The sequence below is a fragment of the Drosophila hydei genome, unplaced genomic scaffold (assembly GCF_003285905.1).
Source record: "Drosophila hydei strain 15085-1641.00,03,60 unplaced genomic scaffold, DhydRS2 tig00008125-arrow-arrow-pilon, whole genome shotgun sequence".
Taxonomy (NCBI): domain Eukaryota; kingdom Metazoa; phylum Arthropoda; class Insecta; order Diptera; family Drosophilidae; genus Drosophila; species Drosophila hydei.
The window spans coordinates 436,183-459,547 of record NW_022045835.1 but is presented as its reverse complement, the minus strand read 5'-3'; the positions used below and the strand labels follow the sequence as shown (position 1 = coordinate 459,547).

Sequence of the window (23,365 nt, the reverse complement as noted above, 5' to 3'; positions counted from 1 at the left end):
TGCAGCAGCATCTTTTTTCTTGCACCTGCCTTGCAATGTGTCGTCGACTTGGGATGCCTCTCATTCTGCTGCTGCTGTTGGTAAGGCTTGTTCAACATGTGCTTATGCCCGCCTCTGCCTGAGTGGCTCGGTCTCTAGTCTCTAGCCGCGCTCTGGTATCGGATTACGTGCAATGACAAGTGGCTGGCTACCAGAGCGAAATTCGATATAGCATTTGCTGCTGGCGCTCTTGTAGAGCAGCTGCCCAGCTTTTAGCTATTTTTATTTTCTTTTTTTTTTAGCTTTACTTTTTCAATTAATTTCGCATTAGGCGCCGCCCAGCGCTCCTTTTTCATAATTATATTTTGTATCTTGTATTTTTGTTTTTTTTTTGTATTTCGCTTTAGACATTTTTGCCGCCTGTCACTCGCAGCTATGTAACGTCATCTTCAACATGACAGCCCGCTGCTAATCCACACCTACCCAAAACTCCATTTCGAGTGCCTTCAAGGAGCTGCTGCAGCTGCAGCCAAGAGGCTAACCAGCTACCAGCTGCATTTGCTGTTTGCATTTGCTGCTCTTCGGCTCTCGACTCAGAAAAAATTATTAACGCCATTAACGGCAATAGAAATATTTTTGTGTTGTGTGCCACAACCAAAGCACGCAGATGCCCCCTTCTGACCACGCCCCTCCTCATAGCCTGGGGGCTGCGAAAAACGGGTTGCACTTAGTCGAACTAGTAAATAAGCCCGACACCGACGTGACTCACTGGCGAATACCCTAGCTCGACTCTGATTTCCTTTTGTTTGCTGCAACTCTTAAAGTTCTTGAGCTATACTAAAATTAAATTTGGTATGCCAAAAGTTTTTCATGCCAAGTCTTATATGTCTAGCTCTTATAGATCTCGAGTTATGCCTTAAGCAGAGGCTGAGAATCAAAAAGTAGCCATTTAGGTACAGTTATTCCAAAAAAAAGAAATATTATTTGATAATGTATGCCTAACGCGCGTCAGCATACCAAATTGTATGTCTGCAGCTCTTATAGTTCTTGAGTTATGCTGAAAAAGCTTTAAGATATCTTTGAAATACCACGTTACGGTTGGTCACTTTAAAAAAAGAAATATTATATATCTAAATTTAGGTATCGAGCAACCAAATATCAAATTTCATATTTGTAACTCTTAAACTTCTCGAGTTATGCTTAAGATAATCATATAGGCTAGGCATAATCAAAAAAAGATATATATTTATCGATATGCTTTCTGGTAGAGCATCTATGTGGAAAATGTGAAGCCTTTAGCGCTTATAGTTCTCGAGTTATGTAGAAAATAAAAAAAATTTCTAAATCAATTTTTGGGTTCATTAAAGAAATTGAAAATATCTATAGAAAAACTAAATGTTAGATATAAGAAAGGTGAATTTATAGGTGCTTATTAACATATCTGATAACATTTACGTCACATGCCTTATCACACAATCAATATACCCTCTTTGGCACGTTCTTAGGGTATGCTTAAAATTACAAGTCATGGTAACAAGCGGCAACTGCGACGCTGTGCCCCACAAATGTGACTAATGGCATTTTTTAAATGCAGACTCTGCCAGACTGAGCAGAGGATGGGCAGAGGCTGGCAGAGGCTGGCAGAGGGTAGCGTAGCGGGAGGGGGCATGGGCAAAGCAACTGCTCAGCTCAGCTCGATAAGTTTTATAGGCCACAATTTTTAACGCCTAGACGCAGGCGCAGGCGCAGGCAGAGCCTCAAGCAGATTCGCCCATTTGCGCAGCTTCGAGAGCTGCTCCAACCCAGCCACAGCCTCCCAGCTCTACGTGCGTGTGTGTGTGTGTGTGTGTGCATTTTCTGCAGCGTCATTAATTTTGCCATGAATTGACAAAAACATCATAAACTACTTGTTGAACAGAAAATCCACTTCGGGCGACAGCCGCTGCCCACGCGCCAACCGCTGGCGACGACGCAAAACAGAGACTGAGACTTGGAGAGGCTGGATGGAGCATGGATGCTGTGGCGGATGCTGCGGCTGTGCCTGTCGATGCGATTGCCGCCCGGCAGGCGCATGTTAAGTCAGCTCCTCTAGCCCCGTCCCGCCCAGCTGCTGCTCCTCTGTCTCCTGCACTGGCCTCATAAATATGTCTAGCGGTTTAATTTTTCAGCTTTTTTTTAGCGTCTCGCCTGACCTACAGGGCGTATGCGCTGCGCAAATTGATGACCATCAACGGATCAGATTATAGTGCACTATATATACAGCTAGTTTCGCCCGTGTGTGTGTGTGGCTGTCAGCTCGTGTGTGCTTGGCCCATAAATTGCGAACTTTAGCTTCATATCAATTACAGCAAACTTGTTCACAAATAATCAAAGCCAATTCGCATTTAATGCGAACTTCACATGACCAAAAGACATTTCTTACGTTGTAAAAATTGTTTAAGATTTTTGTTAATGTTTTATATAACTTATAAAAGTGTGTTAAAAATAAAAGAAAAAACATTTTAACATTTTAATACATTTTTAAAAGTAGTTAGAAATTGTAGCAAAAAATACTCTAAATATTGAATTAGAAAATATAATATATTTAAAAAAGAAAACTTTTAAATAAAAGTTTTTTTTTTACATATATTATATTTTATATTATATTTTAAAAATTGAAAAAATATGAAACAAATATTTTAAAAACTTGAAACTCAAAATTTATTAAAATTAGTTGTTAATTATTTAATAATTGTTTTGTTTACGATTTTATCAAAATTTCTTAATAATTATTTAAACAATAATAATTTATTTAAATTTAAATTTTTTATAGCTTATTTAAAATTTATTGATTTAAGATACAATATAATTATTTATTTCATAAATTTTAAACACGTTTTAAAAAGTTGAAAGGAATTTCTTTTGCTGGAAAAAAAGAATTCATTTAAAGCTTTTGAGAATATATGGGTTTATTAAAATACTCAATACTTTTGCATAAACCACATAAGAAAAACTATTAAAAAAAAAAAAAAAAATATATATATATATATATATATATATATATATATATATATATATATATATAAGAAAATTAAGTACTAACATGAACTCTGTAAATAAAATATTAAAATGTTAATTAAAATAAGAAAAAAAATTGTAAATTATACTCAAATAATATAAATGCTTAAAAGATACAAAATATATTTTTTTTGTAGTTTTATTTATGAAAATTTAAAATTATAAATATTATTATATATATATAATATATAATTTATTATATATATATTATTATTATTATTATATATATATTATTATTATTATTATATATATAATATATAATTTATTATATTTTTTTAATATATTTAATTTTTATTAATGTAAAAGCTTTTTTAACATTTTGAAATTTTTTACATATTAATTTCATATTTTCAATCAAATATCAAATTGCGCTTTGTACTGAAAATAATTCATTTCATAGTTATTTTCATATAATAATGAGCGCTAGATGAGATTTCTATCAAGAATTGGTCTCTATCAAATTTATAATTAGTATACATAGATAGGCCTGCCTTCAGGCTACTGCTTCCTCTGTATTCTATATAAGTACAGCATAATTAAACCTCTTCAATTTGGTAATTGAATGCTATCGATGCCGCACAGCTTAAGCCAACACCTTTCTCACCTGCTGCACGTAAGTCAAGAAGCCTGCACTTTGGTCTAGCTGCTTACTGCTTAAGTAGTTGACCTGAACGATCCATTAAATTGACCCGAGCTGCCAATTAAGTTAATGGTCGTGTAAGCGATTTAACAAACAGGCGACAGCAATTGGATGTTTAATGAATTGGCCTAGGAGTGGGGCAGAGGATGAAGAGACTGAGATAGCAATTGAGGCAGCGACTGGTGAAGAGGTAAAAGCAATGACTTAGTTAGAGACTAGGAGAGAAGCTGGAGTGGCAGTGGGGCAGAGGTTGAGACGGACTGGGTGGAAGAGGCACTAATGTTGGAGACTAAGGTAGAGGCTAGAGCTGGAGTAGAAGGAATAGGAAGGGAAGAGCTAGAGGAAGGCGAAGAGGAGGAGCTCAGAAGAGCGACTGGAGGGGAAGCTGAGGTAAATGCTGAGCTAGGTGAAGCAGGAGCCTAGACTGCCAGAAGCTGAAGACGAGGCTGCAGCAGAGATTGAAGCAGAAGCTCTATCAAAAGAGCAAGGAAAGGAGGGACTCAGGTAGAGGCTCAAGGAGAGACTAGAATAGCAGACGAGGGGCAGAAGCAGAAGAGAATGGAACAAAAGCTGGAGGAGAGACCAGGATAGGGGTAGGAGGAGGGTGACGCTGAGGCAGGACTGAAAGAGAGAGGCTGGGACAGAGCCCAGTGTAAAGATAGACGCTCGAGCAGAGGCAAATCCAACAAGCAACTTTCTACAGTCGCAGCAGCAACACGAGGAACAGCAGCTACAAAACGAGTAGCAAAGTTGCCTGCCAAAGGTAAATCGAAGCCAGAGATTAATAGCGATAAGCTATTGATTAGCCAGGCAGCCACTGCCATTAAGCAGAAAGAGATAGAAACAGGGAGGGAGAGAGGAGGGGGTAGAGAGAGGGAGAGGGAGCAACAGTTAAGTTAAATTGTAGACGATCCACTCTAGATGTTATCAGCGACAGGTGCTTCGGGGGCTGGAGGCTGGGTTAGGTGTTACATGCATGCGATCTAAAGATAATTCAAGCGAATCTTCATAGCCGGATGCCTAAAGAGAGAGAGAGGGGGAGGGGTAGGGGGGGATGCAGCTAGAGCTGGATCGAAAATTAAGCGCACGCTGGCAATTTGCATAAAAGCAGTTTAATGTTTAAATGTTTTATTGAATCGACGCTCGATTACAAGCTCGAAGAGGGGCAGTACTGGGCGGCGGGGGATAGTCGGGCCCAAGGGGGAGGGGCTGTTGCTGCCGTTTCTAATTTGCATTGCAAATGCAGCAGTCGAGGATTGCAGTGTAGAGTTTCAGGCTATCTGCAACGATCCATCGGACTGCCTCGGCGTCTGCAATTTGACTAAACTATCTGACCGCATATGAGAGGCCCATTTGTAAGGCGAACGGGTTTTTCCTTTTTATATTTTTAATTATAAGTGCTGCACGGAAATGCGGTTCAAATAAATTAAAAGAAAAGCACAGTTAGCCGCTGCAGCGAGGCTGATGAAATACCCTGTGAACACCCATTGAAGATGTCCGACAGAGAATCGACAGAAGATGATGAAGTAGGACATATAGACATGCAGATATATAGACATATAGATATATAGATATATAGATATATAGACATATAGACATATAGACATATAGACATATAGACATATAGACAAACCATAGCTAGAGCTAAGCTACCCCATCTCAGGGTATACGAGTGAAGAAAAACTCTATATCGATGGCTTATCAAGTTAGCGGCTGTTACGTGACTAAAAGGATGCCTCCAAAAGCGTTGGAAAACAGATTCAAGCATCAAAGCTGGACAGTCGGCACGTTGCACGTTGCACGTTGCACGTTGCACGTTGCACGTTGATCAGTTGTCAATCAAATGGGACGCAGATGCTTCACACTCGATCGTCAGAGATCTGGCTGCAACTATCATCATTAGTCGACATACAGACACGTCGCTGGCCAGCTCCAACTGGATGGATCGATGGATGTCTGTTCGTTCGTCCGGCGCTGGAGCTGCCCTAATTGCAGGAATGGCAGCTGCCGATCTGGCTATGGCCAAGGCTTTATCCAACTGCGCGCTTGAACTGGTTGATTCGGCCATGCGGTGGGTCCACTCTCTCAAAAATATCAACACGGACAGACATTCACTTCTTTCCAATTCTTTTGACATGGCCCTGCTGTGCGTAGCAGAAAACTGATCTGTCGATTGCAAATTTTGTATTTTTTGTTGCTGTTTGTGTCTGTCCAGGAAATCATAAATTCAAATCAATGAGTTCTATTGAAGAAACAAGTTTAAAAAAAGAAATAAAAATGTATATTTATAAAGTGCATATATTTATATATTCACATTTTTCTATTTTAAGCCAGGCATAAGAACTTTAGACTTTCTAAATTGAGTTGCCTGAAAAAAAAACACAATAAAGAATTTTATTTTTATTTTAGTTAATATAAAGAAATTAGAAATAATACAAAAATATATACATCTTTATACATTTATTTTACAAAATAAATAAATAAAAAAGTATTTATATCCCTTATTAAAAATGATTTTATATATATAAATATATATATATTAATAAATAAAAAAATATGAAAATAAAACATAATAAAATTTTAAATAAAAATGAAAAAAATAATAAACCAAATTTAAAAAGCTTATCAAATATATAAATAAATACAACATAAAAAAAAAAAACAATTTAAAATGCTTATCAAAAATATATATTAGATTTTTTATTAATATGTAACAATTATTTTCATAGCTTCAATTTTCTTACACGTTTTTGACATGAATGACGAAAAATTGTAATAAAAAATAATTAAATAGTACAAGACAAAAAACTTAAAATTTATAATTTATTTAAAAAAATAAATAAAATAAACATATATATACAAATATATATATAGAAACAAATAAATATAATAAATGAAAGCTTATTTTTTATATATATTTTTAAAATTTTTTTTATATATATTTTTCTAATAAATAAATAAAAAACAAAAAAAAAATTAGAATTTATAATTTATTTAGAAAAATAAATTATATATAGAAACAAATAAATATATATATAGAAACAAATAAATAAATAAGTAGCTTAAAAAAAGATACCAAAAATTAAGAAAAAATGAAATTAAAAATTTTTTTATAATTTATTTTTTTATATATTTTTTTTAATTTTTTGTATATATATTTTTCTATTAATAAATAAATAAAAAACAAAAAAATATTAGAATTTATAATTTATTTAGAAAAATAAATAAACATATATACATATATATATAGAAACAAATAAATAAATATAAGTAGCTTAAAAAAAGATACCAAAAATTACGAAAAAATGCAATTTAAGCATTTTTCATAATTTATTTTTTTTATATATTTTTTTTTAATTTTTTTTTTTTATATATTTTTCTAATAAATAAAAAAATATACATATGAACATATGTATACATATATCAATATCAAACAATTCTTTTCATAGCTGACATTTTATGGCCCGTTCACATTTGGCATTCGATTTGCTATCTCATAAGAGAGCTACATGATCACTACAATTAGCACAACATGCAACAAGTGAGGCACTGACGAAGTGAAGCAGTGAAGAACTGATGAAGTGAGCAGCTAAGGCCCAGCCGTAAGAGTCCGCCACAGCAGATGCTCGTTGTGATAGCGGAGATGTACCAAAACGGGCAACTCTAACAAATGGGCTGGCAGTTAATGTACAACAACGTTTCACCCAAAATTGGCGTGCAGCGTAAAAATGAGACAACGTGTTCTACACAGCCAAAGAGCTGCAAGAGCTGCCAGAGCTCTGCCCCCACACTCCAACTACCATGCGAGATCCAACTACAACTCTCGCTCAATCTCACGCGACACGCTCATAATTCATAAACTTGGCCATCGCATGCGCTCAGCTGCAGCTGGAAGCTAATGCAGATGCAGATGCTAATGCACACACATGTATATATTTACTATATATATGCATATATATATATATCTACTCTAACTTCGCCATTGGCCATCAACACCCAGCTCCAAATGGGGCTCGTGTGTGGCCATTGACACACGAGGCGCTGCTGCACAGCTGGATGCGACGTCGTCCACCCAAAACGCAACTATTTAGCTATCTATATATATATATATATATATATATATATATATATATATGTATATATATAAATGCAGGTGTGCGTGTGCAGGTGTGTATGTGTCGACAATTCCTGGGAATGGGAGCTGCATAACTAGAGATGGCAGCGTGACAACTAAATTATTGCTGATGGAAGCAAAGTAGAAATGATATCGTTGCGGGATTCCCTTGGTGCCAGTGGTTACTTCGGTTACTTCGGAAATGAACTTCCAAGTGCTGAAAGTAGTTCCAGTTAGTCAAAGTGGCTTAAGTTTGGGGAAGAGTATTTCAAAAATAGCTGAAAATCCAATAACTTAAGCCCTTCAATTCTCTTTCTCTCTCTCCCATCTCTTTCTCTCCTATCTCCGTTTCTCTCTCTCTCTGTCGCTCTCTTTCTTTCTGTATATCTCTCTCTCTCTCTTTCGCTGTACCTCTTTCTGTCTCTCCATTTCTCTCACTGTCTCACTCTGACTGTCTCACACCCTCTCTCTCTCTCTGTCACTCTCACTCTCTCTATCTTCGGACTACTATCTTCTATATATAACTATATATCTAACTCTCATCTCTCTATTAACTATCTCATATTTCTGAATCTCTCATCATTATCACTATATATCTATGTCATCTCTCTCACTATCTCTCTCTCTCTGGGGACTCTCTAAGATCTGACATCTATATATCTCTCAATCTTTCTGTCGTATCACTTCTCTATATGAACTATATTCTATATATCTATATCTCTTCTATCCTAATATATATCTCACCTATAATCGTCTAAGAACTCTCCGTTAAACTATCTCTCATCTCTATCTCTAGAGTAGAATAGAGAGAGAGAGAGAGAGACTATAATAGAGCGCTGGGAGATCTAGACTCTACGCTACACTCTAGTCTCTAGAGCTAAACTCATATCTCTCTCTCCACTATGACTCTCTCTCTCTCTCTCACTCTCTCTTCTCTCTCTGTCACCTCTCTTCTCTCTCTCTCTCTCTGTCACTCTCTCTATCTCTGCCCCTCTCTCTCTCATTATTTCGTCTCTCACTCTCTCTCTCTGCCACTATCTTTCTCTCTCTCTCTCTCTCTCTCTCTCTCTCTCTCCTCTCTCACTCTCTCTCTCTCTCTCTCTCTCTCTCTGCCTCTCTCTCTCTCTCTCTCTCTCTCTCTGTCACTCTCTCTTTGTCTCTCTCTATCTCTGTGTCTACCTTTTCGCACTCTTAATACTATCTCTCTCCATTCACTCTATACTTCTTTTATCGCTCTCCCGCAATACCTCTATCTTCAGCTCTCTACGTCTCACTCTCTCTGTTTGTAGCTCGCCTCTTATATTTTCGTTTGTGTCTCTCTTTCATTCGCTTATCATCTCTAATTTATCTCTCATCATTTCTTTTTCTAAATCACCTTTCTTTGCGATTTTCATGGATTCATAAAACTGAATTTATAAGTGATATAGTCATATGATAGAAGCTGAGCCTTTGTCTTCTCTCTCTCCAACTGACTTGTCCCCAGCTGCTCTATCTCTCTCTCTGTCTCTGCCTAGTGAAAAGGCCGTTATTATTGGTTCGTTGATGCAGTTAATTTATTGCTTTTCGTATTTAGATTTAGCTAAAGCACTAAAACATCGTCCGATTTCGATTTACACACAGAGTTGGGTTTTCTCACACTTTACAACTTAACACTAATAGCAGGGGGAGGGTGTTTGCAGTGTTAGTAGTTAGTACAATGAATTCTGTTTTAGTTTTAGTTTTAGTTTTAGTTTCTCTCTTGTTACTTAAAGTCTATAAATATTATTAATATATATTATCAATTAAATCCAAATGGGTCGCTGCTATGAGCGAATGTTGCCCAACAGCGGCGTTCGCTCGGCCGCCTTTGAGGTAATCACGGTGTGGCCCGCCGAACCGGTGGGCGGCTGCGGCGGCGCCTGCGGGCGTGGCCCTCTAGAACTTGGACCGGGCAGCTCGTCAGCCTCCTCGATGCGCGATTGCCTGGACAAACGCTTCTGTTGGCTCAGCTCGTGCAAATAGAGAGCACTAAGGCACATATCCGCAACGGTAACGCCAATCGGATTCTTGGCCAGCCGTGGCTCTACGCCGTATAGGCTATAGAGTAGGGTATCCGTTGGTCCCTCTATGCGTCCTTCCGCCTTGCTAAGGCGCAGTCGACGCATGCTATCCGTTGGACCCATGCTCATGCTGCTCAATGGTTCGCCCAGATTTTGTTGCAGCATCTGACGGAAGTCGGATGCAGCAGCTGCTCCCACTCCCACTCCAACTCCGGCTGGAGGATTGGCAAAGCTGACACGTCCAGCGTTCATTGATTGGGAAAGCTGCAGCTGCTCGGGACTCACATCGGCAGCCAGCACAGAATTGGCTATGGAGGAGTACGCCTCGCCAATGTTGCCAAATGAGATCAGGCTGTGCATCAGCGGATTATCACGTGCCGCCGTCTGTGGCGATGTCTTCGCCTGGACCAGCTCATCGATGGCATGCTCTCGAATACCTTTGATAAACTTGGAAGCCTCCTTTGGCATTTGCCATTCAGGATTGTTCAGCGTGAAGCGCACCAGCGACATTTCTGTCTTGCCGCCAGCTAAGCTCTGCTGCTGTTGCTGCTGGTGCGGACGCAGTGGCTCATTGTTTAGACCAGGTAGATCCAACAAATTGCTATTATTGATCTGCCAATCAGGATTGCCATGCTTGCGCACGTCCATCTGGGCAAAGGAGCAAACGTTGCCAACGCCGCGTACAGAGACTGAAAATGGAAAGAAATCCAAGTCTTAGACAATACAGAGAGAACAAAGGTAAGCTGACTCACCTGTAAAGCTGCGGAAGAACTTAACAATCTCCATGGCCTTGGGTCGAAAGACAAAGATGAGCACAAATGGCGTCACAAATGGACTAAAGATCTCGCTCAGCAGATAGCCCGCCTTGAACTGAAAGAAGTTGCTGAACTCGTTCCGCACATGGGCCGTGTGCGCCTGCTGCTTCCATTCGGTGGGCAAGTAATGAACGTGAGCTAAGATGGCGGTCATCAGCTGCTCGGGACACCAGATGAGATTCTCATCGGGTATGAAGGTGCGGCAGAGCACGCCAACAACAGTCAAGGCAGCTATAATGCTGAGAACATGCTCCACCTGGAAGACATGCTCATCGTAGATGCCATAAGCGAGTATCAGGATCAGCAGGCCTCCGCTCATGAAGAGGCCATTGCGGGCTATCACAGCTGCCAAAGGCGAGGAGAAGGAGCTCAAATAGCGATCGGCATATTCATAGGCGCGATTCAAGCGTGCATCCAGCTCGTGATCCAGTTCATTGAAGTGACGCAAATAGAGGCGTCCGTAGTTGGACCACGTGCGCACGCCCAAGGCGCTCGGCTCCTTGCGCAAGATATTTGCATATGAGAAACTGAAGTAGATCAACTGCCATAGAAATATAACGGGAGCCAGCAGCAAGTTAACCAGTGCCACGCCCAGTATCAATTTCGACAGCCTTTGCGCCAGTTCCGTTTGATTGCTGCGCACAGCGAACTCATCGCGCAGCTGCCAATTGTTCTGGAACGGCGAGCCAGGTCCGCGGAAGAGTATAAAATCGATATTGAAGAGCATGCCACGGGACAGCGAGACAACCTCTCCAATCAACGGCAGTTGGAAGCGGACAGGCAACAGCTGCTTGTTCATCAGAGCCACCAAATAGTTCTTGAAGCGTAGCACACGATGATAAATATCCAGTTCCGTGAGCAGCTCCTTATCGATGCACATATGCTGTTCGGCTTGGACCTTGCGCGTGCGTTGCTGCACGTCGTGCCAGGTGATGTTGTCCAGATCGCTATCCTCGATGCGCAGGGCAGTATTGTAGAATCTCTTGATGTCAGCATATTGTGTAATGTGATAGATCGTCTTCAGCAGACGTATGCCCAAATAGATGGCAGCCAAAAATATAAACAAATAGGTGAAAAGCCCGAATTTAGCCACACATTCACCTGTCGGTATCAACACATCGCTCAGCATAGTTTTGGTTCGATTCGTAAGGGGATCGGGCGATCGATTGCCAAAGAGAATATCATGCCGGATGCAGTGCGTCGTGTAGGTGAACAGCCAAACGACAAACCCGAATTCCAGCACCTGGAACACTTCATCCAGTACAATAACACGAAATCCGTGCTTCTGTTGATAATTGTACATGCGGGAAAAGAAGGAATCGAGATCTTCGATATGATTCCAGCGTTGCGATTCTTTGCCAGTTTCGGGAACGATATGTATCATAATTCCACTATTGTGTGGCATATCCTCTTGTTCTTGTTCGTGGTTTCCATCGTCTTCGTCATCCGCGTGTTCGCCTAAATGCGCAGCAGCTGTAAATGTTTTTGCGTCGTCCGAATTTGTTGTTATGTTCGCTGCTGCTGTTGTTGTTGTTGTTGTTTGAAATGGATTTGTGTGCTCCTCAGCCAAGGAGCGATAATTGATGTTTGGGCTAGCCATGACGCACACCTCACAGCGCCCAAGGTCAATTGTATGTTTGCTTATATATATGTGTATATATTTATATCACTGTGCTATCTATCTAGTATAGTTTAAATGAATAATTCGACTTCTTTGTTGTTGAATTTGGCTACTGTTCGCATAATGCGTTGCGTATAAAAAGTACTAATGAAATACCTAAAACCAATATAATTGGTCACACTCGACACATATCAGCTGGTCACTCAATTTGCAGAACACCTGATGCGTTTTTGCTAAAAATGCCTACTTTTAGATGCCAAAATAAACATAATACTATTTCTTGGCGCTTAAAAGTATGTTATTAAGTTCAAGTGTGGAGCGTGTGGAGCTGAAATGTTAATTAACAGAATGTTGTGACAATTACAGCATTCTTCGATGCCTTGGATATTGCTAGCTATCGTTCGTTGCCCATCACTAGTTTGAACAAAAAATGCAAAAATAAGTGCTCGAGAGATGTACAGTCGTTTTTGTACACGGTTATTAATTTGCTCGTGTTTTTGTGTAAAAAAAATAAATTAAGAATATAAAGGATTACTTATCAGATTATTTGGTGTTTGTGGAAGCTGAAAAAATAAATTGTGTTCATTGTTGCACGCGGAACGTACAAAACTATTGAAAGCGGAGCGATAGGTAAGTGTGAAAAACGACGCGACTTAGAGGAAAAAATACTGTAAAGAATTTGTCACCCAAGAAATTGCGAATTTCTTATTACATTCGTGTGGCTCGCGTATGTGTGTTATATGTATGTTATATATGTGCTTTGCATTGCTTTCGGCAAATTGCCAATTGTGCAGCCCTTGTGCACTGCCTTTCGTGGCTTCTTTTGGCTTCCCGTTCGCATTGTATTTACAACCAACCACCAAGCTAAAAAGTTCTTGTGAAGAATAAAAAAATATATTCGGCTGAGCTGCTTTTGCTTATTTGCCGTAATGTTACATTAGCTCTCTCGCTTACACTCCCATGTAAATGGCGCGCCGGCTTTCCGCATTTTGAGTGCAAAGGCGTCGCAGTCGACGACGGAGCTAGCGTTTTAACTGTTGTTGCCTTCTTTTTTTTTTTTTTTTTTTTTTTTTTTTTTTTTTTTTTATTTCTTTATTTTGTTGCAGCTTATTGTCTTAGACTCTATAGCGCATTTAGCTCTAAACCTTAACTAATGGGAGGGCAGATATGCCAATTATTCTGCACTTGTAGCTACTATCTTAATTAGTTCTAATATTGTCTAGAGGATGCGATCTCTTCAGTCTTCGCCTATTGTTGTTTATAGCCAGGTTGCTTGCGAGATGGTTAGGATGCGCTGCAAGTCTGTCCGCGTATCTTGAACTGTGTCGCCCAATGAGTTCAGCAACTGTGGGAATTGCTAAATCCCTATGTAAGACTGAGTTTCTTACAAACCAGCTGGCTCCAGTCCATCTGCGTAGTGCTTTATTCTGCAGGGTCTGAATTTTGTTCCTTGTAGTCTTCGCCGAGGAGCCCCATAGGGAGATACCATATACGAAGGTTGGGACAACTATTGCCTTGTAGATGGCGGCCTTGCTGCTGTAAGACAACTTGCTTGAAGCTCTCAGCATCCAGTCGAGGGTTTTTAGCTTGCTTTTGCATTTTGAGGTTACTTGACTTATGTGCGCTTTAAAAGTCAGCCTTCTGTCAAGAGTGATACCAAGGTACTTTACTTTTGAGGCTTTGGGAATAGTGGGCCCCAATGCAACGCTTGGGCAATCTCCTCTTCTAGTGGCGAAGGTAGTATGTACAGACTTTTGTGCATTAATGGTGATACACCACCGTTTTGCCCAGCGTCCGAAAGAGTCCAGATATTTTTGTAGTGAGTCTGAAGCTTCTTGCGCAGATACGTGACGTGATAAGATGGCGGTGTCATCTGCATAGGTCGCTATGAGTACTGCATCTGTACTTCCTATATTTGGCTCGGGAGTTGGCATATCTCCTGTGAATAAAGTATAAAGTGTTGGGCCTAGAACACTACCCTGTGGTACTCCAGCCATAATTGGTCTAGTCAAGGATACTGCTTGCCCCCTTGACACTTGGAAGGTTCTTCCAATAAGGTATGAGGATAGCAACGCGAAAAATGGGGCTGGAAGGGTGGTCCTCACTTTCTGCAGCAGTCCCAGGTGCCAAACTCGATCAAACGCCTGTTTGATGTCTAAAAAGACGGCAGAGCAGTACATCTTTTCTTCAAAGGCTCCAAGGATATGGTGCACAACTCTGTGAACCTGTTCCGGTGTTCCATGCTGTCTCCTGAAGCCAAACTGATGGTTTGGAATGGCCTCCTGGCGTCCCAGATGTGTCAGTACTCGTTCCAGAAATATTCTTTCGAATATTTTGGAGAGTACTGGCAACAGGCTAATTGGTCTGTACGACTCAATTTCTCCCACGGGTTTGCCAGGCTTAGGAATCATCACAATCACGGCGCGCTTCCAGCAGGCTGGAAAGTGCCGGATGCGGAGCATGGCGTTGTACACCATAGTTATGTAGTCTATGGTGGAGTCAGGCAGTGCTCTAAGGACTCTGCCGTTTATTAGATCATATCCAGGGGATTTTTTTGCCTTCACTCTTCTGATGTGTTCAAGAACCTCTTCTTTTGTACATCCAGTTATCTGGTCTTCAGCTGGGAGGGGCGAGAGAACGATGTCTTCTGTTGCTTCGATTTCTGAGGCCTCTGCGGTAATCACCGGCGTGAATTGGTCTTGAAGGTGGTTTGCAAAAGCCTCAGCTTGAGCTTCGTCTCCAATGTGCCAGGAACCAGAAATGCTCCGAATGGGATGACGACGTATTGGCTGCCGTTTGAGCTTTCTTGTAAATTTCCATAATTGAAACTCTGCGTCAGTGGGCGATTCAGCTCGTACCAGCGCATCGCTGATACACCTCTTTTGAAGCAGGGCGAGAGCAGCTTTAAGATGCCTCGTGGCTTCGTTGTACATGGATTTGGCATCAGGCGTGCGTAATCTTAACCAGCGTCTCCTGGCCCATCTTTTGTGTATTAGTAGGTGTTGGGCCTCCAAGGTGAGGGGGATGTTGTACGGAGACTGTTGTCTTGTTTGGCAAGATGGTGGGGCGGCTTGGTGCGCAGCTTTGACTATTTCTTCCTGCAGTTTGTTTGCTGCGTAGTCCACGTCTTCAGGAGTGTTAAGTTCCATTTCTATGTGCAAAGAGTAATGGAGCTCGCGCCTAAAGACTCCTAAATCTGATCCTGCTGGCAGTAGTTGTTTCCTAATGGGCAAGGGCTGTGGCTGCGCGTGGATTGTGACTATTAGTGGCAGGTGGTCAGAGGATAGGTCCAAGGATTCTTCAATGGTCAATTGCCGGTCACAGATGCCTTTGTAGACAGCGAAGTCGATTGCCGAGGGCCTGTGTCCATTAATTGGGTAACGGGTGGGGGCTCCAGTCGCCAATATGCTGAATTGTAAGTTTTGAATCGCCTCAAATATGACTTCTCCGCGACGATTCGCACTATTGCTTCCCCAAAATGGGTGCCATCCATTCCAGTCGCCGCCGATGAGGGTCTTATTCAACCTTTGGCCTAGAACCTGTTCCATGTGATGATCACACAGACCAGTGTTTGGCGGAAGATAAATTGACGCAACTTCGATCGCTCCAATAGACGTAGGCAGGGTGATGGCTGAGACCTGCATTGTTGCGTTGCAAATTGGCAGTAAAGGTGTATGCGGTATTGTTGCTCGTATGAGGATTGAGGATCCACCAAAGCAGTTTGCTCCTTCACCATGAGCCTGATAGTGTTCGTATCCGAAAATTTGTGTAGTGGGGCACTCATGAGTTTCTGTTATTAACATTATATCTATGTTTTCTTGTGAGAGAAACGCAGCCAGTTCCTGAGTCTTGTTTCTCAGGCCATTGGCGTTCCAGATACCCACACGTAAAGCCATTATTTGTAGGCAAGCTTGGTTATGATGGCCATTAAACTGTTTAGCATGGTTGCTTGTTGGGATTGTACTTCTCGCATCGCTTTGAGCTCGGCATTAATTGCGTCAAACTGACGTTGTTGTTGCTGAAGCATTTCAGTGAACAAAGTGTCACTTGTGGTATTCTTATTTGACGGTCCACCTCTAGCGGCCTGTGCGTAAGAAACACCACTAATAGGCGTTGCAAAGCTCGTGGCTTGGGTAATGCTCCGGGGCCTTGTAATTTCGGAAGCAGTACTCGGACCCGTAGACGGTGTTTGTGTGGGACTCCTTTTTTGTGCTGGGGATTGCAATTTGCGCAACCGCTTGTATACTTGGCAGCCCTTATAGTTGGCTGGGTGCTGTAACTCACAGTGCACACAAGTTGGTGCCTGGTCCTTTTCGCGGGTGCAGTCTTTGGATGCGTGTTTCCCGGCGCAACGCACACATCTGGGAGCTTTGTGGCAGTAGCGTTGTGTGTGTCCAAATTCTTGACAGCGATGGCATTGTGTCAGGTCGTTGTATCTTCTTGGCAGTTCCACTGTGCAGCGTTGCCTGCAGACAACTCGAGTGTCCAAAATTTCTTTGTTGTTGGGGGCCTGAGCCACGTCAACAAAAAATATATTTAGCGGTGTTTTGTCCATACGGCTCAGTGGGTTGTGCACATTTGTAATTGTGTGGCCTTTGGTTTCCAATTCCTTTTTAATTAGTGTTGTATCAGTGCTGGAGTGAAGCCCTTTGAACACGACTCTATATGGTTTGTCCTCCTTAAGCTGGTAGCAGTGGAACTCCAATTCCAGCTTAGTAAAGTGGTCTATAACTCTGCGATAGTCCTCACTGCATTGGGTTAATACACCTATGTTATTCTTCTTTGGCTTAATTACGTATGATTTAGCATCAATTACTTTATCTATTATCTGTTGAAGTAGGGCCACAGACTTGATGTTTGGACACCATATGGGGGGCGGACGAGGTTTCGGTGTAGTTTGCTGGTCGGTCAATACTGGGGCTTCTGGAGCTACAGGTGATTCGCTGTAGTCTTCATCTTCTTCTACGAGCAGTGAAAATCGATTTTCTGATATTAATGCTGCATTGCTGGTGCTTGGTTCGTCGAAGATGAGCCTTTTCTTGATGGTTTTTGGTGAATTTGGCTGTTTACGTTTCGTGTTTTTGTTGTTAGTGATGCCTTGCACGGAGGCGATATCTATTTTTGAGTTTATTGGCATGATGGAGGCTTGCCTATTTGCCATCACAACGTTAAGCTGGGCTTGCATTTCTGCATTTACCTTTACAGGTGTAGCGAGGTCATTGACATTAGATGTCATCGCGGATTGTGCTTTTGAGTGCAGGCGCACTCGCGCCAAGCGACGAAATTTCGTAAATTGCAATTAAAGCAATTGAGTTACGCGGAAGCAAGCGATAAGAAAACGCTGCGTGTGCGGTTTTTGTTGCTGTTGCGTTGAAGAATGCACCGCAAAGTTCTATTTTTAGAACTCTGCAGCAGTAGAGCTTAAGCGAAGGCTGTTCGAATTCACGTCTTTACAGGTCGAACGACTGATTGTTCTGTTGCCTTCTTTACTTTTGTCTGTTTTGTTATTTTCCACGCGCCTTTTCGCTGGCTACCGCGTGTGCCGGCACACACACACATATATATATATATATATACATACACATAACTTCATTATATTGTAATTTAGCTATTTTGTTGTTCTTGTTTTGCAAGTTAAGAGATAAAATCAAAACAAATTGTTTACTCGAAAATAGTAACTCCCACGCTTCGCTTCGTTTAGCGCGCAGAGTTCAACGTGCCGCAACAAATATGGCAAAAAACGACAAAAACAGCATAACCTATATTTTATGCATAGTATTTTGCCGTTATTTGTTTGTTGTTTACTGTTGCTGCTGCCACAGCATCAATCGATTGATTGAATAAAATAGAGATTTTGATTTTGTCCAATAAATGTAATTAGGCTCGTGTGATCAATTGTGGCACACGAAGTGGGAGAAGCAGAGAACCAGAGAAGTTCTGAGAAACTTAGTGCTTAAGTATGGCAGAGACAGCGAGAGAGAGAGAGAAAGAAATGATAACTTGAGTTTAATAAGAGTTTAAGTACATGTCAAACTCTTAATTTGCAGGGTATTGTGCAGTCAGCCGCAACCGATTATTACGTGCTTATCAGAGTTTGTTGATTGTAATTAACGAATATGTTCAACTGGTGATTTTTAATTGTCATTAAGGGTTGAACTTTAATATAAATTATATTTTATAATTATCTATTCTATATCAGTCCCCTCTCACTCGCTATAGATATCACATGTTTGTCGTAGAAATTCATAGAAATTGTACAAATTTATTTACTTTTTATTGTTTGCAAGGTAAATACTTTCAAGCAAACTCTATCGAGTTTATGCAAGAGTCACACATAGAAAGAGAGAGAGAGAGAGCGAGTGAAGATGCCACAAGACGAATGTGTTTAACACCTTTTTTATTTTTTTGCCAGCTTGTTTCAATTGCCATTTTGGTTGCTTGGAATTTCGGTTTAAAGCAGCAGCTGAAACCGAACTTTGTTTTTATTTTTTGATTTTCAAATATTTAACTTTTGCTTTTTTCCTGCCAATTCCAGTTTTAGCGCTCACTTTTATTTGCTCTCTTTACGAAAGAGAGAGGGAAGGAGAGGGAGGGTTGTCAAACTCTGCCAAATTGCTAATTTGTATAGCGTGTTTAGCTGTTCTCTGTATATGTGTGTGTGAGTGCGTGTGTACGTATGTATATATGCACGCGCTTTGTTTCTTTCTTTGCATATTTTGGCAGTGAGACAATTCTACGCCAAGTTCGTCCGATCACTGAGATTGTTCTCAGCGTATGTATACATACATATAGTATATGTATATGTATATAAATGTATCTGTGTTTGTGTTCTATTGTATCGCAGAATCTCTATTTGTATTTCTCTCTCGCGTTTTTTGCCAATATGCCGCGTAATTCTTTTCTGCTTGCCAAGTCTGTTCTGTTTTATTGCGTTCATTGACATTGAGCTAAAAATCTCGAAAATTATTTTTATTTCATTAGCCAACCGCGGAGTTACCTTATCTTTATATTATATGTTAGTTAATATGTTTCAACAGATAGGGATGGGAAATCATATATAAATGTATTTATTATATATGTATTTCTGATTGTTGATTATCTGTTTGACAATCTTTATAAATGTATTTATTTTTATTTATATTCCTGATTGTTGATTTTACAATCCTAATCTGTTTTACAATCTTTGAGTATCAGGGATTTAGTTGCATTTGTAGTATATTTATGTAATATTTTTTTTTCAATAAATCATTCTATTTTGTTATAATCGATAACTATTGCTAGATAGAGCAAGTAAGCAATGCTTAAAAAGTCGGAAAGAACAAGTCAGAGTATTTCATAGTCGTTCACTCCTTCTCAACCTTTTTTCGCTTTGTGATTTCTTTCATTATTTTTTCATTGTTTTCAATGTAAATTTATTGTTGCTGCTCGCTTAGCTTGTTAATAAATAAATAAGATAAGAATATATACACATTTATATGTATATATAATATATTGAATAAATATGTTGAGCAATGTTTATTTATTGCCTTTATAATTGGTGACAAGCCAAAAAAAAGCATTCGAAAAATTCGTTGATCGAAAAATTGGTTTATTAAATGAAATTTCTCTTAGGCGGGGGTGTTTTTTTTTGTGTTCGGCCTATATTTACTCATCAAATACATAAAGCCCCAGCCAGCCTACCCGAAAAAAATGTATATAACTGAATGACAAGCCTTTTTCTGTGTTTGCTTTTTTGGCTTCATTCAAAAGTTGTGTTTGGCTTTTTCATAAATTATGAGCTGGACGTATCATTGAATATTTATGCACTTTTTATATAGATCATCCATGGCTGAAAATGCAATCAGCTTAACCTGATGTACTCTTTCTGTATATACCCTTTACTTAAATGCTTAATGTTTGTTATATAGATTTAATAGATATAGAAAGGCACTGGCAATATTACAAAGCAAACATATTCTAGATCTGGGTTCATAGGCCAGTGGACGAGCCCCTGTTATCTGATTTCCTGTTTATATGTATGAAGAGTGGGACCTTGCACATATGCCCATTGCTCAGATAATCAATATTTTTTTAATGTTCATGTGAATGTGAATCGATATGGAAATTAACTATCTTAATCATATTTCATATGTTTAAACATTTAGAGTAGATACTTCTAAGTATTTCACTTATTCAAACATTCATTCCCATATCGGCAGAGTATCTGATAGTTGAGCACTCCCTACTGAAGCATTACTTCAGCATTCTTTTAATTTTTATTTATTTTGTTTTGGCTTAAGCATCAGCAGCAGCTTGTTAGCCCCAGCTATTGCTCCACTGTCCACTCTTCGAACTCCCCTCTCTGCATCTCCCTCTAACTGTATTTCGGTTTCCTGATTTCCCCGTAGGCCCAAAAAAACTGCTTTTACTGCATTTCGCTCTGTGGCTGGCTCACATATGTGTGTACATAACATACATGTTGTTGCGAGGGTTGCTATTGAAGTTAGTCTTTGTTAAGAGTTATATTTGAATATTTAAAAAGGGTTCATATTAGGTAGAGAAATAAGATAAAATATATATTATACAAATTGTGAGAATGTATGTAACAAACATAAGGAGGCGACCCCAACTCAACTCTCAGCAATCTTTAGAGCTAATCTCGCAACTATGTGTTTTTTTTGAACTGAAATATTTTTGTTATTCAAATATTAATTTATGCCCGCATTAACAAATACATTTTATGAAATATATTTTATCTGGATCCATATGCACATGCGGGCTAATTGTTGTTGCTGTGTTGTCGTTGTTAATTCAGCTGTAGAGATTTGTTGCTATGATTTGCAACTGTGATGTCATAAGCCATGCAAGTTTAATTTTGAATTGTGTTTGTTGTTATACTCGTTCATGAGTATATGTGATGTGAGGAGATAGAGAGACAGAGGGGGTATATTGGTTTTGTAAAATTGTCTGGGAATCGAAATTGATAATACTCTTACCCATATCATATAAGCTGTAAAGATTTCTTCTCCATACCCAGTGTAAGCCTCACTCGTGTATATAGTTACACCCATTGAAGTCATGTTAAGTATACTCTATTTGTAGAGCTAGAATCGTACAGTTTGGTACGTGAATTAAAGTCCTATGCAGATTGACCTATATGCAACATATATCAGAAAATATTAATTTTTGATTAGGTCTAGCTCTTTTTTGAAATTGTATCCGGTATTACGTAATCAGTTGGTTGACAGCCTTGTTCTTACTTGTTTCGTTTCGTTTTCGTTAGTTATTAACGCAACTTGACGCTTTCCTCGACGTGCTCTGGATGCCCCCACTCCCTTAAGCCCGCTTTTCACACTACCCAACATGTTTGGGAGCACCCCATGCCTCTTGTCTTGTTCTCTCCATGCTCTTCTCTAAGCCCCTCTGGCAAAACATGTTTCGTTCAAGTTGTTTTTGATGGATTTTGTCTTATTGAATGGCAGGCAGGCAAGAAATATTTATGCTGTTATTGTTTGTTTGTTGTTGTGTTTATGCTAATACTCGATTTGCTGCAAACACGTTTCACGATTCAAAAAGAGCCTTGAGGCTGCCTTGGGAAACAGCAGCAGCCGCAGTCGCAGCCGCAGCAGCAGCAGTAGCAGCATTTCTGGTTTTCCCATGACATTATATATAATATTGCAAATATGTTGAATATTGGATGTTTCATTATACAATCATCATCATCTTCACTTGCCAATGACTCGACACGAAGCAATTATCAATGACAAAAAAGAGAAGAAGAAGGAGAAGAAACTGCATATGCGCTTTATCTATATAAATATGCGAATCAGCTTTTAGAGTTTTTTTATGCTCATAGTAAAACGTTACGTATTAATTAGCTTAAATTAAAACTATTTATGACTGCGTTCGTATAAAATGAAGCCCACGGGGTATTCCCCGTGCTAGATTCACGGAGGTGTTTTAGCATGAAAGCATTAAACTAGGTGTGGAACGGCCTGTGTAGCAGGCAGAAGAAGTTGTATACGACCATAAGAATGTATATATATTATTGATTATGATAATAATATAGCTATGTAGATATGTACCATTCGAATTATCGATAAATATTGAGAGCTAAACTTTGTTTTACCTAAAACTCTATATTTCTGTTCTGAAAAACAGAATTGTAGTAGATTAGTAGTGAAAGGCGGGTTTGCCTTATTATAGATCAACTACAAGGGATGGTAATATAACGATGATATTACTAACAATGATCATGTTACTGCCAATGCTATTACGAAAGCTAGTTTTAATGCTAATGCTGAATACTAATGATAAGAATATTGATAGTGATAATAGAAAATATTTCGATTTTGATTATACTTTTGCTGTTGATATTGATTGATTCATAATGATATTAAGATTAGAAAAATAACAATTATGATAGTTATTTTTATAACTGTGCTACTAATGATGAAGTTGATAATGTCTAGAATAATAATAAGAATAAAGAAATAATAATTATGAATAATAATAATAATGCTAATAACAATACTTTAGTCATGTTCTTGAGTATGCATAATTAATAGAAACTTGTTTCAAATTCTTTTCGAATACTTAAAGAGCTTCCACAAAACTTTTAATTGCTCAATATTTTTTCATTAACCGCGCCACTAATTAAGTTTTATTAGCTCACTATGCAGGTCATGCTAAAAAATAAAGCGAGAGGCGCATAATGAGTCAAGATGCAGATGGATATGAATTTTTGTTGTACTCACTCATGTGAAGGAACGCCAGGTTTGGGTGTTAATGGGTAGAAGGTGGTGGCGTAAGTGGTTTGGGGGTCTGCGCCAACTGCTTTTCAATCGAAGCCTCTTAATAATTCAAATCGAATGCTTAACAGAGCAGAGAGTCAAATAGACAAGACACAGCACAGGCAGGAAAATTGACAAAGTTTTATTTTTTTACTATACCACGAAACTTAGTTGGTTCAGAGACCAGCGCACGCCATAAGGACATTAGTTTTTAGCGCAGGGACTTGGATAGCGTATGGTTGGGAGGTGGCAAGGTAGGGAATTAGCCTAGGTGGGAGCTGGTAGACACGCGATGGCCGTTGTGTAGGTTCGCTGGGCATGCTGACAT

The 23,365-nt window shown here is 39.5% G+C and overlaps 2 protein-coding genes across 2 annotated transcripts in view; one reads left to right on the top strand and one right to left on the bottom strand.

The window, feature by feature from the left end:
* Window positions 1-9,327: 9,327 nt before the first annotated feature.
* Window positions 9,328-12,425, bottom strand: LOC111602098 (autophagy-related protein 9A). Its single transcript, XM_023319032.2, has 2 exons — window positions 10,582-12,425; window positions 9,328-10,518 (listed from the first exon to the last, which is right to left on the bottom strand). The coding sequence occupies exons 1-2, from the start codon at window positions 12,242-12,244 to the stop codon at window positions 9,593-9,595; spliced, it is 2,589 nt and encodes an 862-aa protein (XP_023174800.2). The 5' UTR covers window positions 12,245-12,425; the 3' UTR covers window positions 9,328-9,592.
* Window positions 12,426-12,664: 239 nt separating this feature from the next.
* The window catches only part of LOC111602113 (heterogeneous nuclear ribonucleoprotein K), a 31,318-nt gene continuing 20,617 nt past the window's right edge, over window positions 12,665-23,365 (top strand). The window contains exon 1 of the mRNA XM_023319060.2: window positions 12,665-12,895. The gene's annotated coding sequence lies outside the window, so the exon portion shown is untranslated. The remainder of the gene's footprint in view (window positions 12,896-23,365) is intronic.